The sequence below is a fragment of the Trachemys scripta genome, chromosome 14 (genome assembly GCF_013100865.1).
Source record: "Trachemys scripta elegans isolate TJP31775 chromosome 14, CAS_Tse_1.0, whole genome shotgun sequence".
NCBI classification, from domain to species: domain Eukaryota; kingdom Metazoa; phylum Chordata; order Testudines; family Emydidae; genus Trachemys; species Trachemys scripta.
In genome coordinates, this window is record NC_048311.1 from 6,639,312 (window position 1) to 6,656,737 (window position 17,426).

At 50.6% G+C, this 17,426-nt stretch overlaps 1 protein-coding gene across 1 annotated transcript in view; it reads left to right on the forward strand.

Moving 5' to 3' along the window:
* Positions 1–16,431, forward strand: part of LOC117887191 (E3 ubiquitin-protein ligase TRIM39-like) — a 19,265-nt gene extending 2,834 nt beyond the window's left edge. The window contains exons 2-6 of the mRNA XM_034789532.1: positions 1,136–1,219; positions 2,204–2,329; positions 2,795–2,817; positions 14,413–14,522; positions 15,825–16,431. Coding sequence (XP_034645423.1) covers positions 1,136–1,219; positions 2,204–2,329; positions 2,795–2,817; positions 14,413–14,522; positions 15,825–16,351 — 870 coding nt within the window. The 3' untranslated portion in view covers positions 16,352–16,431. The remainder of the gene's footprint in view (positions 1–1,135; positions 1,220–2,203; positions 2,330–2,794; positions 2,818–14,412; positions 14,523–15,824) is intronic.
* Positions 16,432–17,426: the final 995 nt, after the last annotated feature.

Here is a 17,426-nt window from a genome sequence, read left to right on the forward strand (position 1 = left end):
GGGGGGTGGCACGGCAGGGCCGGAGGAGCCATGGGGGGGGAGGGGCGGTGCAGCCGGAGGAGGAGCCAAGGGGGGGGCACGGAGCGGCCGGAGGAGGAGCCAAGGGGGGCGTGGCCAGAGGAGGAGCCAGGGGGGGCGCCTTTTTTATGTTTGCTCCCCCTCCTCTTAGAAGCTGGCTACGCCACTGAGACTAGCTCTGAGGTTATGTCACCACTGCAATTAAAAACACATGGCTGGCCTGAGCAAGTGTAACCCACACACCTCCTGGGTACGATGTTCTGTCCCATCTAGAGGCACCAAGACCACTTAGAGAGAGAGATTAATGAGTCTGCTCTACAGCCTTAGCTAAGTGCCAGGTGGCTTTTAGCTCATGCAGTTGAGGCTCATGCACTAAGCTTCAGCAGTCCCAGGTTCGATCCTGCCCACTGATGACCAGGATCTGTCAGTGTTACACAAGCTGGCTCGGGCTACAGGGCTGTTTGATTGCAGTGTAGACATTTGGGCTCAGCCTAGAGCCCAGGGTAGGGTAGGGTAGGGTAGGGAGGGGTTGCAGAACTGGGGCTGCAGCCCCTTAGTCTGAGTCCAAGTCAGCTGGTACAGGCTAGCTCTGGGTGTCTAATTGCAGCATAGACATGCCCTAAGGGGCTGTCCCAAATTGCATTGCACTTTCAGCTTTCCCTTTGAGGCCTCCCCATTACAGGACAGACGTGATCCTGGGGTGGAGGTGCATATATAAGGTCTGCAGTGATGTTAGTGCTGTGAAACCCAGGGTGTGGCAGGGATTGGATTGTAATAAGGAAAGAGTAAAAGAACAAAAATCTGTGCCAGCTGAGGGGACAAGGACCACGAGAGGTGCAAAGACCAAGGAGGGGGAGGTGTTATTTGGAGGGTGGGAATAAACTGGAAGGAATGGCATGAAATTAACAATGGGAGAGTTTATTGTTATGCATGTTACAGTAGCACTTAAAGCCTCATCTGAGATCAGCACCTCCCTGTGCCAGGTGCTGCCCAGACACAGTGAGAGAATCCCTGCCCAGCTGAGATCACCTCCAGCTGGAGATCCCAGAGACTCTCTCTGCCTCCGATGCTCAGTGGGATGGATCTGTTCACTAACCAGACTTTCTTCCGCCTCCAGGAGAGTTTCAGGCAGCGTCTAGAGACTCTGAAGAGGGACCTGGAGATCGTGCTGAGCCTCCCATGCGACAGAGAAATGCAACAGGCAGGTGACCCTATCACCCCATTAGCCACGTCTAGCTCCTTGACTTCTGTGATGGCAGCCCTGCACATCCCAGGGCTGAATAGCCCACACCCGGGCACTGCCCCCCACAGCTCCCATTGGCCGGGAACAGGGAACCGTGGTCAATGGGAGCTTCGGGGGAGGTACCTGGAGGCCCAAACCCCTCCTGCACCCCACCCCCCAACTCCCTGCCCTGAGCTCCCTTCCTGCACCCCTGTGCACCCCAACTCCCCGTCCTGAGTCCCCTACCGCACCCCTCCTGCACCCCACCCCCCGTCCTGAGCCCCCTCCCGCAGTCTGCATCCCTGCCCTGAGCCCCCTCCTGCACTCCACACTCCTCCTGCACCCCAACCTGGGGTGGCACATGCTAAGGGGCGACAGTCCGTCCATTCTTGGGGCAACAGAGTCCGGGCAGCTTTTTTTTTTTTGCACTTTGGCAGTTCGGGCTGTGGCAGTCTGAGCATTTTTTATTTATTTATTTTTGCTTGGGGTGGCAAAAATGGTAGAGCCGGCCTTGACCCCAACCCCCTTCCCTGAGCCTCCTCATACACTCCGCACCCCTCCTCTACCCCAATCCCTTGCCCTGAGCCCCATCCCACACCCCAAACTCCCTCCCGCACCCCAACCCTCTGCTCCGGCCCTGCATACAATTTCCCCGCCCAGATGTGGCCCTCGGCCCAAAAAGTTTGCCCACCCCCTGGGCTAGGATCACGTTAGCCCTTTGCTCCACAGCATCGCCCTGGGAGCTCACATTGGTTGCTTATCCACCACCCCCCACTAGACCCTTTCCAGGTTCTTCCCCTGTAGCCCTTGGGCATCTGAACTCCCAGTTTTAAGCAGGTTGGTCAGCTCTGGTTACGCCCTGGTTTTTCAGCTGTGTCCTAGAACCTCTCTAGAGCTGTGTCCCCAGTGCAGCACTGAGACCCCCAAGCAGGCGCTGCTGACAACTTACTATCTGCCTTGCAGCACCTGCTCCACTTCCTGCAGGACGGGCAGCAGATGATCCTTCAGAAGCTGCAGGAGATGGAGGAGAGGAATGGCACAAGGGAGGAGGGGGAAGAGAGGAAAGAGGAGCCAGATCCAGAGCAGCAGGTGAGATGGCAACACAGAGTCACGGCCCAGATCCAAGGGACAAGCCCTCCCGGGGAGACCCCCAACTCTCTCTAGGGCTGCCAATGTCTATTCAGAATTGTCCCCTGGATTCTAATGCAATGTGGGGACAGAGAGGGCTCAACAGGGGGCCTCGCAGTCAGTGCTGGCTCCAAAGCCCCAGTGCGGCGCTAGGGGGCCTGTGCTGCAGGGACAGAGATCAGCATGGGGCACTCCACTCTCCTTTGGCAGTCAGGGCTGGCCCTAATGCTCCAGAGTAGCACTAGGGGGCCTCTGGTGCAGGGAGCAGGGCAGGGGGCACTCTCCATGGCCAGGCTAACCCCATGCATTGGAAGCCATTAGAAAGGCAAGACCAGAGGGAAGGGAAGAATTTTACTTAACATGAGAAAAGGAAAACCTACAATGTAACCTGACTTTCTTTCTTCCTCTCTCTCTCATCTGGTGCAGGATGAAAATATCATCTTGCGCAGGTAAGGACTCTCCCCTTCTCAGACAGAACAATCCTTTAAAACATGCAACCCCTAATAACCTTCATAAACCAGAGATCTGGCTATTTATTTTTGGTATTTATAAAGCACCTATCACTTTGGTTTCTATCTATCCAGATGCTCCAGAGGAAGGAACAGGTAGGTAGATAGATAGATAGATAGATAGATAGATGATGTGATGTGAGCATGTGGACATAGTCTTGACTGGCTAAAAGCCCTTGATGCAGGCGCTCCTTCTGCCCTTTGAGGTTTCTTGAGCTGTGGATTCCGGGATGAAATAGGTGGTGCTGTCTCAGCACTCCACGATGGTGTAACTGGGCAGACATAGCAATGCCCAGCCAATTTGCTATCACAAATTTGAGTGAGGTGGATCATTGCTACTTGGAATTTTCTGGGCAGCACCATTAGCTGCAGAATCTGGAGACCTGCCCCTGGGAGTGAGGACTAGACTCTGCTCATTGACCAGTCTCGTTTTCATGGATCAGTCAAGGTGTTGGGAGAGCTTGGAAGAGCTACTCCTTGTGGGTGTCTGAACCCAGTGAAAGCCCTCGGAGGAAGGCCTTGAGGTAATAGCATCTCATTTTATAGGTGCTTCTCTAAGCTATGAGTAGGGCTCTACCAAATTCACGGCCATGAAAAATGCGTCATGGACCGTGAAATCTGGTCTCCCCCTGTGAAATCTGGTCTTTTGTGTGCTTTTACCCTATACTACACAGATTTCACAGGGGGAGACCAGCATTTCTCAAATTGGGAGTCCTGACCCAAAAGGGAGTAGCGGGGGGGTGTCACAAGGTTATTTTAGGGGGGTTGCAGTATTGCCACCTTTACTTCTGTGCTGCCTTCACAGCTGGGGGGCTAGAGAGCAGGGGCTGTAGGCCGGGTGCCCAGCTCTGAAGGCAGCACCCCACCAGCAGCAGCACAGAAGTAAGGGTAGCAATACCATACCAGGCCACCCTTACTCCTGCGCTGCTGCCTTCAGAGCTAGGCGGCCAGAGAATGGCAGCTGTTGACTGAGGGCCCAACTCTGCAGGTAGCAGCGCAGAAGTAAGGGTGGCAATACCATACCATGCCATCCTTATTTCTGCCCTGCTGCCAGTGGCGGCTCTGCCTTCAGAGCTGGGCTCCCTGCTAGCAGCCACTGCTCTCCAGCTGCCCAGCTCTGAAGGCAGCAGCACCACCAGCAGCAACGCAGAAGTAAAGGTACTGTAACCCCCCTACAATAACCTTGAGACCCCCCCCCACAACTCCTTTTCGGGTCAGGACCCCTACAAATACAACATTGTGAAATTTCAGATTTAAATAGTTGAAATAATGAAATTTACAATTTTTTTAATCCTTTGACTGAAATTGACCAAAATGGACCATGAATTTGGTAGGGCCCAAGCTATGAGCCAGATCCTCAGCTGGTGCAAATCAGCACAGCCACGTTGACTCTAGTGGCGTAATCCTGATTGACACCAGCAAGGGATCTGGCCCCATTGACTCCAATGGAGCTACAGCCAATTCCCACCAGCAGGGGGTCTGGCTCCATTGATTCCAATGCATCATCATCATCATCACTCCCATAACCGCATTGGTCGTTGGGGCACCGTCATTGATGAGCAATCAACCAATTGTCTCCACCCCTGACGATTGTGTGTCAATGCTTGAGTCTCCACAAAGTCCATTCCTGTCCACTCTTTTATGTTGTCAATCCATCTCTTCTTCTGTCTACCTTTTCTTCTGTTCCCATTTATTGTCCCTTGGAGGATGATCTTGGATAGGCCAGGTGATCTTGTTACATGGCGGTACCACTTCAGCTTGCACTTCTTCAGAATCGTCAGGAGGTCTTCATATGACCGAGCGCATTGGGTGATGATGTTGTGGACCTATTCATTAGTGATGTGGTCGAAGTTGGAGATGCCCAGGATTTTACGGAAGTATCTCATCTCTCCTACTTGTATTTTCTGTTCTAGTTCTGCCATAAGAGTCTCGCACGCATACAGAAAAATGGAGATGACCAATGCGTGCAGCAGTTTCAGTTTGGATTCGAGGGAGATTTTCTTATTCCTCCAAATTGGCTTGAGCCACTTGCTTTGCCACTGCTGCTGTTGATTGCGCAGTTCTTGCTGGAATTTCTGCCTTGGATCCTTCATCAATGATGATTGCCCCCAGATACTTGAACTGTTTCACTGTCTCCAGCTCTTGTCCACTGACAGTTATATGTGAGCTGATCCCATCACATTTGTTTGTCATCAGCTTGGTTTTCTCTGCACTGATTTCCATGACATATTTTCATCCAATCTTTTCACAAGGTTGGCAAGTTCATCTTCGCTGCCTGCCAGGCTGTCAATGTCATCAGCGAACTGAAGATTTGAGATTGTTCGCCCCCCAATGCTGACTGTGCATATCTGATCTTCTAGGATATCAGTCACTATGCGCTCCAAGTAGATGTTGAACAGTGTGGGTGAAAGAAGGCAGCCTTGCCGGATTCCAACAGTGGTGCGAAACCACTCTCCTATTGTGCCATTGACGAGAACTGCACTGCTGGCCTTGGCATACAGTTGTTTAATGGTAAGAATAAGCTTATGACCAACATTGTACTTCTTCATGGTTACCCAGAGAGCTTTGCGCCATACTCTGTCAAACGCCTTCTTGAAGTCAACAAAGACATGGTAGATGTCCTGCTGGTGTTGTAAGTACTTCTCACATAGAACACGAAGGTTGAAAATCTGTTCTGTAGTACTTCTTCCAGCATGAAAGCCAGCCTGTTCTTCAGCGATGATATTCTCTGCTTGTGGCTTCAATCTGTTCAATATGACTTTCAACATCACTTTGCTGGGATGGCTAATTAAGCTTATGGTAGCGTGACCAGATGTCCCGATTTTATAGGGACAGCCTTGATATTCTGGGCTTTGTCTTATATAGATGCCTGTTACTCCCCAACCCCTGTCCTGATTGTTCACACTTGCTGTCTGGTCACCCTAACTTATGGTCCGGTAATTTTGACACAATTGCAGGTTGCCTTTCTTTGGCAGAGTGATGATTAGTGACTGTGTCCTCATGGAAGGCCACTCACCGGTCTGCCAGATTTTGCTGCAGATCTTGGTGAGTACATCTATTACTATTTCTCCTCTGAATTTCATCAATTCTCCTCTGAATTTCATCAATTCGTCAATACCTGTAGCCTTTCCTTTCTTGAGTGATTTCACAGCTGTCTCCACTTCTTCATGTAGTATTGAAAAGTTGTCCTCCTCTGTTGAATCTGGGCTAAGACACTAGGATCTCCATTTGTCTGGTGGTTGTATAGATCAGAGCAGTAGTTTGTCCGCCTATTGATGATGTCCCTTTCTTCTGTAAGACTGTTCCCTTCTTTGTCTTGAATTGCATTATCTTTGGTCCATCTTTCCGTCATCAGATTTTTTACAACCAGGAAGGCTCGTTTGCTATTTTTATTATTAATATACTCTTAAATTTTAGAGCATTGTTTTTCAATCCATATCTCCTTGGCCACCTTCATTCCTTTCTTGATATTTCTGCCAATCGCTCTGTATTTATCAGCTCCCTCAATGCTGTTCTTATCTCTCTTAAGTTCTCTTCTGTCACACATTTGTAGTATTTCATTTGTGACCCATGGTTTTGTCTTCTTACGATGTTTCCCAAGGATGTCCATTGCTGCCTCTTTCATTACAGCATTGAAATTGTTGGTCATTGTTTCTACGTCTTCCTCTAGAGCAGGGATCTCAAAGTCAAATCACCATGAGGGCCACATGAGGACTAGTACATTGGCCCGAGGGCTGCATCACTGAAACATTTTCATACGATACAAAAGTATAGTCAAAAATGAAAAAAATGAAGAGTAATATAGTATGCTATTAAAAGTCAACGTATTAAGTTTTTTAAAACTGTAATGCAAAAAGGGGTTTTAATAAAATATAAATACTCAGTAATGCACCTCACTCAAATGACAAAACACACATTTACTTTTAGAATTACTTTGGTTAAAGTCCCCTCCATTTCCCCCGGCCCCGCCCCCACTCCCTCCCGTTCCATGAAGCCCCACCCCTGCCCCGCCTCTTCCTACCCCTTCCCTGCCCCCATTCCAACCCCTTCCCCAAAGTCCCTGCCCCAACTCCACCCCCTCCCTGCCCGATTCCAACCTCTTCCCCAAATGCTCACTCCAGCCCCGCCTCTTCTCCGCCTCCTCTCCTGAGTGTGCCGTGTCCCCGCTCCTCCCCTCTCCCTCCTGGAAAGTCCTAAGCGCTGCCAAACAGCTATTTGGTGGTGGGAAGCGCTGGGAGGTAGGCAGAGGAGCAGGGACATGGCGCTCTCGAGGGGGGAAGAAAGGGAGGGTGGGAGTGAGGGGAGCTTGGCTGCTGGTGGAGTTGGCGCCTATGGCGGGCCGCAGGAAATAACTCTGCAGGCCGCATGTGGCCCGCGGGCTGTGTGTTTGAGACCCCTGCTCTAGAGCAAGCAGCGGGGCAAATTTTCCGCTGATCATTGCTTGGAATTACTCTGCAATGTTTCAGTCTCTGGTGAACTTTGGGCTGACAATTTTCCTTAGCTGCAGCCAAAAATTTAGCATCACAAGGTCGTGATCACTTCCAATATCAGCACTGGGAAAACTCCTTGTTTTAGCTCTGTTAATCCCAGAACAAAATTGGTTTTTGCAACATTATGTAGTCGATCTGGCTGTGAGGTAGACCATTAGATGTGTGCCATGTTGATTGTCTCATCTGGATGCTTTATGTTCTCCTAATGTGTTTGCAAGAACCAGATTGTTATAGCTGGCAAACTCCAAAAGTCTCAATCTTATCTCATTGGTTACCGCATTACAGAAAGGGCCACAATAATCTTGCTAATCTGCCTGTGTGTCAGTACCCAGCATTCCCATCTCCTTGTACAATCAAGATATCTTTCCTGTGATGATGTCTTGGAACTGATTGCAAAAATCTTCAGTTTGCTCATCATCATAGTCTGTTGTAGGGGCGTAGACTTATACCACTGTGATATTAAATGGTACTGCCTTTAGATGGATGGAAATAAGCCTGCTGGATATTGGGCGGCATCCTAATACTAAATTCTTGATATCTTGTGCACAAGAAATCCTATGCCGTTGACATGTTTGTCCTCTCCGCTATAATAGAATATATGGCCTTCTTCTGTTAGTACCTCTCCAAAGTTCTTCCATCTGACCTCAGAGATTCTTAGAAGGTGCCAGGTGTATTGTTCCATTTCATACATATGTTCTTTCAACCTCCCTATTTGTCTCAATGTCCTTACATTCCATGCGGCTATGGTGATGTTATCTCTTCCATGGATACTCTTTGTTGGGGTTACACCAGTAGTATACTTGTCATGTCTGCTCTGGTGGGAGATGGATGGCGTGGTCATTATTAACCCAGTCTGTGATCAATCCAGTATGGACATCGTAGACTTGCTCATCATATGGTGTGTCTTGGGCAAATTTCTAACTTGACGGAGCCCATCCCTCTCCAGGCAGCGCCCTTTTAGTCGCCTCTTATGTTGGAGGAGTAGTGGGCCTATTCTGTCCCCGGACCCACAGGGGGGTTCAATGATTCCAATGCAGTAACTCTGATTTACACCAGCTGGACATCTGGCCCTGTGTGCATGCCTGTGTATCTGGATATATGGGGGTAGGAGGTGGAGGATGATGACCGTATAACTATATGTACCTGGAGAGCACCTATGCAGGAGAGGAGTTCTCCAGGTGACCCCAGAGGAGTGAAAGGCTGAGGCAGAGATGACCCATGCCTGCTGATAATGGGGGGCACAACCCTGGAACAGCTGAGTCATGCCCCCCCGGCAACCTGCCCCCAGAAAGCAGTGCCTCCCCACTCCCAGAAAGCAGCAGCCCCTCCCTGCCGCTCCCAGCTTTTCTCCTGCCTCTCCTGGCAGAGTTAAAGCAGCTGAGTCTTCCTGCCCAGCACAGCTCACAGGCTCAGCTGCTCCGCAGGGAGGGGGGCCAGCCACACCATATGACTGAGCAATCTCTGGGGGCACATGACCCCACATGCCCCCTCCCCACATCACCTCTGGTCTGAGGCATGTCTACACTACAAAGTTTTGGCGACACAAGTTATGTCGGTATATAGCCGCCACAGTTAGTACATCACTTGTGTATGTGCATACTAGGCTCCTTGGCTGGCAGTGCACGTACTCACCAGCAGTGCTTGTGTCGATAACACAGTGCACCATGGGTAGGTATCCCAGTGTGTCATGTGCTACCATCCAGTGCACTGTGTTTTGGGTAGGTTTGGCAATGCATGGTGAGGCAGAAGTAAATTGTACATGGGTGACTGAGAGCAAGTGGTCAACTTTCCATAATACAATGTTCTCCATCGCATACTATCATCTCTATCCCATAAGTTTTGCACCTATTTTCAATTTCCCAAGAAACAAACAAGAGACTTGTAACTCTCTGCCATCTCCCACAGAAGAATGGAGCCTGCACAGCTGTGCACTATTGTCATGAGCATTGCAAGCACAGGACACATGATCTTCTGTTATTTGTAGAACCACAAGAAGAACTGCAAGGAACATAATGATTTCCTGTTGGTCAGTTTGCTGTGGGACATAACAAGAACTAACTCAAGGTTGTTGTTGGCGTTCATGGAGCAGCTGCAGATGGTGGAGCGCTGCTTCAGGGCCCAAGAAACAAACACTGACTGCTGGGATTGCATTATAATACAGGTTTGGGACAATGAGAAATGGCTGCAGAACTTTCAAATGCACAAGTATGATGGGATCCCAGGGGTACAACCTGAACCTGTGGTACTGCTGTGCCCTCTTAACACTCCAGCCTGGGCTGTTTCGCACAATGCCATGCAGTACATCTCTCCAGGTGCTGTGATCACTCAGTCATCAACATGTAAAGACACAACCCGGCTAAGTTGCATGAATGCTCTTTAAACTATTCATGAAATGTGTAGAGAAATACCAGCAAATCTCCCCAGCCTTGAATCCCAGTAATGTACTGTCTTATGCTGATCAAGACTCCTTTGGACAGTGCAAGAAACAAAATACAGAATCATAATCTAAATTCTACACTTTAACAGACTAAGCAAGAGTTGAATCAAACAGCTTTTCTTACCCCATTGGATGTTGCAGATAGATTACGGTTCTTAATACACAGGCTGAATTTCCTCCTCAGCCTAGGACCAGTCTCCCCAGTTCAAAGTCTTTGTTTTCCAGACGATCTTCCAGATGTTGAGATGGGGGAGGAGAGAGGCCAAGTGGTGATGTCATCAACCCTCATTTATACATTCTCTCCTTGCTGTGACATGGGGGTTAGGTAGTCCCCATTGTGTATGTGCCCTCTCTGAGGGATCTCTGGGAGAGTGGATTCTTCTTGATGGGCCATCAACACATGTCTGGCTGGTCCTGATGTAAATCTGTTTTGTCAGTGTTAGTTACTCCTTTGTTGCCACTGAAAGGCTAGCTGTGGGAATTTCCCATTTACCTCATATTTCAGTAACACACACACAGCAATATTTTATAACTTCACATACAATGATAGTACATACAACCCAACAGGATATTAAGGTTCAACAAATCAAGACTTTCTAACTGATACCTCACAAGGCATGCATTGTACAAAACATATAATAATCATATCACAGTGGAGAATATGGGGGTTCCATGGTGCTATTTTGAGGTACAGAGTGTCACAGCGAGGCCACATTTCTGGATCTGTGTGCTGAGCTTAGCACAGCCTTCCAGCACAGAGACACCAAACTGAGAGCTGCCCTGACAATGGAGAAATGAGTGGCAATCACACTGTGGAAACTTGCAAAGCCGGTTTGCTACTGGTCAGTGAGAAGTCATTTTGGAGTGGGAAAATCCACTGTGGGGGCCACTGTCATTCAAATGTGTGGGGCCATTAATTGTCTCCTGCTATGCAGGACTGTGACTCTTGGCAACATGCAGGACTTAGTGGATGGATTTGCAGCTAAGGGGTTCCCAAACTGCAGTGGAGCAATGGACCCTATTTTGCCCTAAGATCACCTTTCCACAGGGTACACCAACAGAAAGGGCTACTTTTCCATGGTCATGCAAGTGCTGGTGGATCACCAGGGATGCGTCACCTACATCAGTGTTGTCTGGTCATGGAAAGTGCATGACACTCACATCTTTAAGAGCACAGGACTGTTCAGAAAGCTACAAGCAGGGACCTTCTTTCCTGATCAGCGGATTACCATTGCTGATGTTCAAATGCCAGTATTGATCCTGGGGTCCCAGCCTACCCCTAGCTTCCCTGATTCATGAAGCCGAACACGGGTCACCTCGACAGCACCAAGGAAAGATTCAGCTACTGGCTCAACAGGTGCAGAATGACCAGTGAATGTGCTTTGGTAGATTGAAAGGGCGCTGGTATTGTTTACTCACCAGACTGGATCTCAGTGTGAAAATATCCCAATGGTTATAGCTGCCTGTTGTGTCCTACATAATATCTGGGAAGCAAAGGGGGAAATGTTGCTTCAGGGGTGGAGATGGAGGGGCTGTTTGCTGAGTTTGAACAGCCAGACACAAGGGCTATCAGACAAGCTCAGCGAGGCTCTATACGGCTTGGGGAGGCTTTAAAAGGGCACTTTAACAGTGAGCCATGGTAATATGCTGTGGCTGACTGTGCTCAACCTGGCACTGCAGTTTGGGGGCCTGTTAGGAACTCTGTGGTGCTTGCTGCACATCTGGGCACATCTCACTGCCAGTGCAGCTATTAACATTGGTGTGCTTGCTGTACATTTGTGATGACTGCACTGATCCACTGGGTTGCAGAGGCGTGCGCAATGGGGGCCAAGCAGGGCCACAGGCCCCCACAATCAGTGGGGGCAGAGAACTCCTCTGGAGCCAGGGCCGGGAGAGTGAGCTCCTCCAGCCCTGGGGCCACGGAAGGAGATCCAGCTCTTCTGGCTGCTGGGGGAAAGTGAGCTCCACCGGTCCTGGGGCTGCGGAGAGTGGGGAGGGAGAGCCAGCTCCACCGGCCCCAGGGCCATGGCAGAGAGAGGCAGCTCCTCTAGCCATGGGGGGGAAGGGAGATCCAGCTCCTCTGGCCGCGAGGGGTGAGGGGAGGCACAGAAAGTGGACCTCCAAAAACAGCCAAATTTTTATTCCTGTGCACGTTCCTGCTGGGTTGTCAGTGCAGTGCACAAATCACCACTTTGGCATTATACATCATGTGTAGTAAACTAGGAAAGGTGAATCGCTTTCAAAACAAAAGAGTTTTATTCACGAATGAAAACAGCTCCCAACACACAATCTGAAAAACTTAAAAGTAAATACATTTTAACTTAAAAAAATTAGGGAGACTTAATAAATAAACCAGAGGAAGGAACACTGATGTTCATTGTAGCTACATCAACGATGGCTCTCACAGGTCAGCTCTGGTTGTTCACGTTTTCCACAGCGTGGAGTGGTAGGGACAGGCATGCTGGCTATGAGGAATGCTGAGGGGGCTTGTAGGGAGGTGCTATGCTGCAGTTCTCCACAGACTGCAATGGGAGTCGAGGCCAGGACTGTTGGAGCTGGAGGTCCACAAGAGTCTACAGCATCTGTGTTTGCTGACAAAGAAGCCCCATTTGTCCTGGTGCTTCTCCTGTCCTCTTTTTCCTTCTCCATACAGTCTGCAGTGTTCGCCCTGCAGGCCCTCTCTTCAAGGTCTGGTGCAGCACCGGCTTGCAGGATCTCACAGAACATATCCTCCCACATTCTCCTTTTTCTCCTCCTTATCTGGTCAATTATTCCACCCATGTGGAGGGGGAACCCCTCAAGGTCACAATGTCAGCAGCTGCAGATAAAACACAGAGGTACCATTGCCAGTATAGTAGGAACGGAAAGTGAAACCAAACATTCAGAACTGCCCCCTTCCCTTGCTCCCCAAAGTGTTACACAAGACAAGCTTATTAAAACTTCTGCTTCGGTGTGCTCATGCACAGCACACTCACTGCACCAGATGTCATGAGTATGACCCGCCAGGGTGATGGAAATGAGGAGGAAATTGCTCAGTTGCATGAAACTATGAAATTAGGGCAGTGGCATTGAATACTGGCACCATTTTTTGCAGTTGATGGTGGTGATTTAACCTGATATCTCACTCCTTAGGGTAACAAAGGCACAGGGAGCACAGCTGCTGCTGCTGGCGCCCCAAAGTCACCCAGGTACATATGTCGCTAGGCAGTTTACGGCAATGGTGCCTGCCGAAGTTATCACCAACTGACTTGGGAAAGTGTCATACAATGGAGGCAGAAATTAGGCTGCTATCCCCAGAAACCTCCATGGACGATTCATTGAGATCTCTCAGGAGGATTCAAGGGACATCCCTTTGTACACAAGCAAACTGCTCCGTGTGGCCTCCTTGACTAACTCTACAGAATGAAAATGAAAAGCAGACAGCAACTCTAGCTCTCTTTGTTGTACCACTACCTCTTCTATTATGAGTCAATTAATGAAAATTCCATAGCTGTGTCCTGCTAATTTGGCAGTGCCATCACTATACCCAAGGTTAGGCCATGCTTGACCTGGGGACTGACTAGACTGCAGTGGAGTCTCAAACTGGTCCTGGCTCACAGCATAGGTGGTCCTCCCAGTCACCTGTCCTCCATACTCCTCCTCTTCTTTCTTGTCCGCCTCCTCTTCCCCGCTCTTCACATCAGACATCTGTGACTTGGGCTCCTTGGAGGTATCCATGGTAGTGAGAGGGGTGCTGGTGGGATCTCCAACAATACAGCATGCAGCTCTTTGTAAAAGCGTCATGTCCGTGGCTTGGAACTTCATCGATTGTTGGCCTCCTTGGCCTCCTGATATGCTTGCTGCAGCTCCTTGGCATTCACACAGTCCTGCTGCAGGTCCCTGTCATACCCTTCTCCTGGATCCCCCTTGCAATCTGCCTGTAGATGTCCACATTTCTATGTCTGGTCTGTAGCTGTGCCTGCACAGCCTCATCTCCTGTCTACCCCAAACTGGAGCATGTCTGAAGCATGTAGCCAGCATGTGGTCAGCTGGGCAGTTGCATAAAACAATGGAGAGCTGCTAGGTGGGCTCACCAAGCTGGATAATCAAGAAAAGGCATTGCAAAAATTCGAGGGGCTTTAAAGGTGATGGGGGGCTTCCGGCCTGTATGACCCCTGGGCAGTGGAGTTCACCATTGCAACCAGAGCGGTGAGTATCGGGCACTCTGGGATGGTTGCTGGAGGACTGTTAGGGTGAACATAGGTAACACAGTGTCTACATTTCTACTGCATTAGCCTACATACATCAACACCACTTGGGAAGCTGGTGTTATTGTGTTGGCTTAATGGGGTGCTTACACCAGTTTAGGTGTAGACACATGCACAAATGGGTTGATGTAAGGCAGCTAACACCATCCTAACTTTGTAGGGTAGCCGAGGCCTGAGACTGGGCAAAGGCCCATTCAGGCTGGATAACAACATTCATGATGATTGTTCCAAGGGAAACCATGGGAGCCCAGTGGCTTGGCATGCTTTACCCTACAGTCCCAGGAAGGAGATAGCTGGGGCCACGCTCCCAGTGTCCTGTGGCTCAGTGATCTCTAACTATGCCTCTGTTGGTGGGTTGCAGGTCTGGCAGTGAGAAGCTCTCGAAGCCCTGCTCGCAGTCGCTGGAGCCATGTGACTGCCGGCTGCCGCTGCTGAACAGCGTCCAGAGGATACAGATGATAGGTTACAGAGGTGAAGCAGGAGCGAATCCCATTCCTTTTCCTCTCGCCGCTGTGGCTAGGCCTATGCGTGACAGCAAGCGGGGCTAGGTCCTGCAGGTCTGGTGTAAATTGGCCCGGTGTTGCTAGCTGTGGCGATTTGCACCAACTGTGGACCTGGCCCAAAGAGAATCAGAGGGCTACAGGCTGCCCCATCAAGGGGCTCTGTGGAAGGAAATGCAGGGGGATGGAGCCATATGGCATGCTGTACCCCTGCAATCACATCACGTTCCCAATGTCAACTGAATGGTGGGGAGAGGCCCCTTCACCCACAGCCCTGGGGACTAGGCCTTAGTCCACACAAAATGTGGGGCATGGGCAGTGCCAGGGTGAGCTTCCCTCATGCTGTCCCACCTTGGTTCAACCTTCAGGGTGGGTGAGAGGGTTACAGGACAGTTTGGCCTCTGGGACCCAATGGAAAAAGAACTAAGAATCACATCCAGAAAAAAGGACTGAGTCACATTAAGGGGGATATGATAGAGTTCTGCGGGGGAAAAAACAACCTAGTGTGGAGAAATTGAATAAGGAAGTGTTATTTACCCCTTCACATAACACAAGAACCAGGGGTCACCCAATGAAATTAGTAGGCAGCAGGTTTACAACAAACATAAGGAAGTACTTCACATAACTTGTGGAAGTCTTTGCCAAAGGTTGTTGTAAAGGTCAAGACTATAACAGGGTTCAAAAAAGAACTAGATAAGTTCATGGAGGACAGGTCCATCAATGGCTATTAGCCAGGATGGGCAGGGATGGTGTCCCTAGCCTCTGAGTGCCAGAAGCTAGGAATGGGCAACAGGGGATGAATCACTTGATGATTTCTGGTTCTGTTCATATCCCTCTGCAGCACCTGGCATTGGCTACTGTCGGAAGACAGGATACTGGGCTCGATGGACCATTGGTCTGACCCAGTATGGCCATTCTTATGTTCTTACCCACCTGCTTGTCTTACCCATGCCGGTAAAGCTGTTAATGGGAATGGCTTCAAGTCACTGCCAGCTCCGCCACACTGGAACTGACACCTCGGGGGAAAGGTCCTGTATCACATCAACCCCCAAGTCAGCCAATGCCCCCACTCTAGAGCCAGATCAGAGCTAGCAGCCCCTGGAAAAACTCAGTATGTGATATACATCTAGCGGGAGTAGGTAGGGACATCTTATATTTTCTCTAAGTAATGTTTCTCTCCTTGCAATAATCAGATTTCTTCTCTTTCCCCAGCCCAATTGCATACACTCCCTTTATCTATCTATCTAATCACACATTCTTTCTCTCTGTCCAGTGGAGGTGACTCTGAATCCTAAAACAGCCAACCCTGAGCTTGTCCTGTCCAGTGACAGGAGGAGTGTGCATCTTGGAGACGAGCGGAAGGACCTGCCCAACAACCACGAGAGATTCGACACAGCTCCTTGCGTCCTGGCCAATGAAGGGTTCTCATTTGGCAGATATTACTGGGAAGTGGAGGTGTGGGATGCTGATTGCTGGGCTGTGGGGGTGGCCAGGAAGTCAGTGAAGAGGAAGGGACATCTCAGACTCACACCTGAGCATGGCTTCTGGACTTTTGAGATGCACATGGGCAAATACTGGGCTCTCAACACCTCCCTGGCCCTTGTGTACTGCAACGAGAGGCTTCACAGGGTTGGGGTTTACCTGGACTACATGGAGGGGCAGGTGGCCTTTTACAATGCTGAGTCCTTGGCCCATCTCTACACCTTCACCGCCTCTTTCACGGAGGAAATTTTCCCCTTCTTCTACACCAAGGACAAGACGACCCCATTGGTCATTAATAGGTCAGAGATTGAGGGATAGATTCCTCTGACGGGGATTTGAGGACCAAAAAGCCGGACATGTCCAGGAAAATCCGGACGTATGGTAGGGTTACCATATTTCATTAATCAAAAAAGAGGGCGGGAGGAGCCCCGCCCTAGCCCCGCCCCCCATCCTGCCCTAGCCCCGCCCCTGCCTCTTCCACTCTCTCCCACTTCCCGCCCCCCTCAGAACTCCCAACCCTCCCCGCCACTCCTTGTCCCCTGACTGCCCCCTCCTGGGAGCCCTGTCCTTAACTGCCCCCCAGGACTCCACCCCCTACCTAACCTCCCTGCTCCTTGTCCCCTGACTGCCCCCTCCTGAGACCTTCCCCCCATCCTACTGGCCCCCTAGGACCTTACCCCCTACCTGTCCCCGACCACACCCTAGGGTAATCCTAGGGTTACCATTCGTCCGGATTCTGTCAGACATGTCCGGCTTTTTTGAGTTAAAAATAGTGTCCGGGGGGAATTTGTAAATGTCCGGATTTCCCCCCATGCAGAGCGTGCGCGACTGACAGGGCAGCCGGCCGGATAGTGCCACTCGCCGCCCCTCCTCCGCTTCCCCTTCCTCTGCCCTGCAACTTGAGATCACTCCCCTCCTCTCTCTCCCTCCCCCGCATACGCAGATCGCCGGACAGCCGTTCGCATCGGGCCTCCGGCAGTCTGGAGCTCCTCCCCCTGCTCCTGCTTCCCCTCCCCTGCTGCCCGCTACGCAGCACTCTGTTCTGAGCGGCTCGGTAAGGGGGCCACGGGGTCGAAAAAGGGGCAGGGAGGTTCTGGAGGGGGCAGTCAAGAGACAGGGAGCAGGGTTGGATGGGTCGGGAGTTTGGGGGGGGGCGTCTGGGGGTTGGTGGTGTAAGGTTTTGGGCAGTCAGGGTACAGGTAGGGGGTAGGGTCCTAGAGGGGCAGTTAGGGTGGGGGGAAGCTCTCAGGAGGGGGCAGTTAGGGGACAAGGAACAGGGAGGCTTAGGTAGGGGGTGGGGTTCTGGAGGGCAGTTAGGAGCAGGGGTCCCAGGAGGGAGCAGTCAGGGGACAGGGAGCAGAGGGGTTTAGATGGGTCGGGAGTTGGGGGGGGG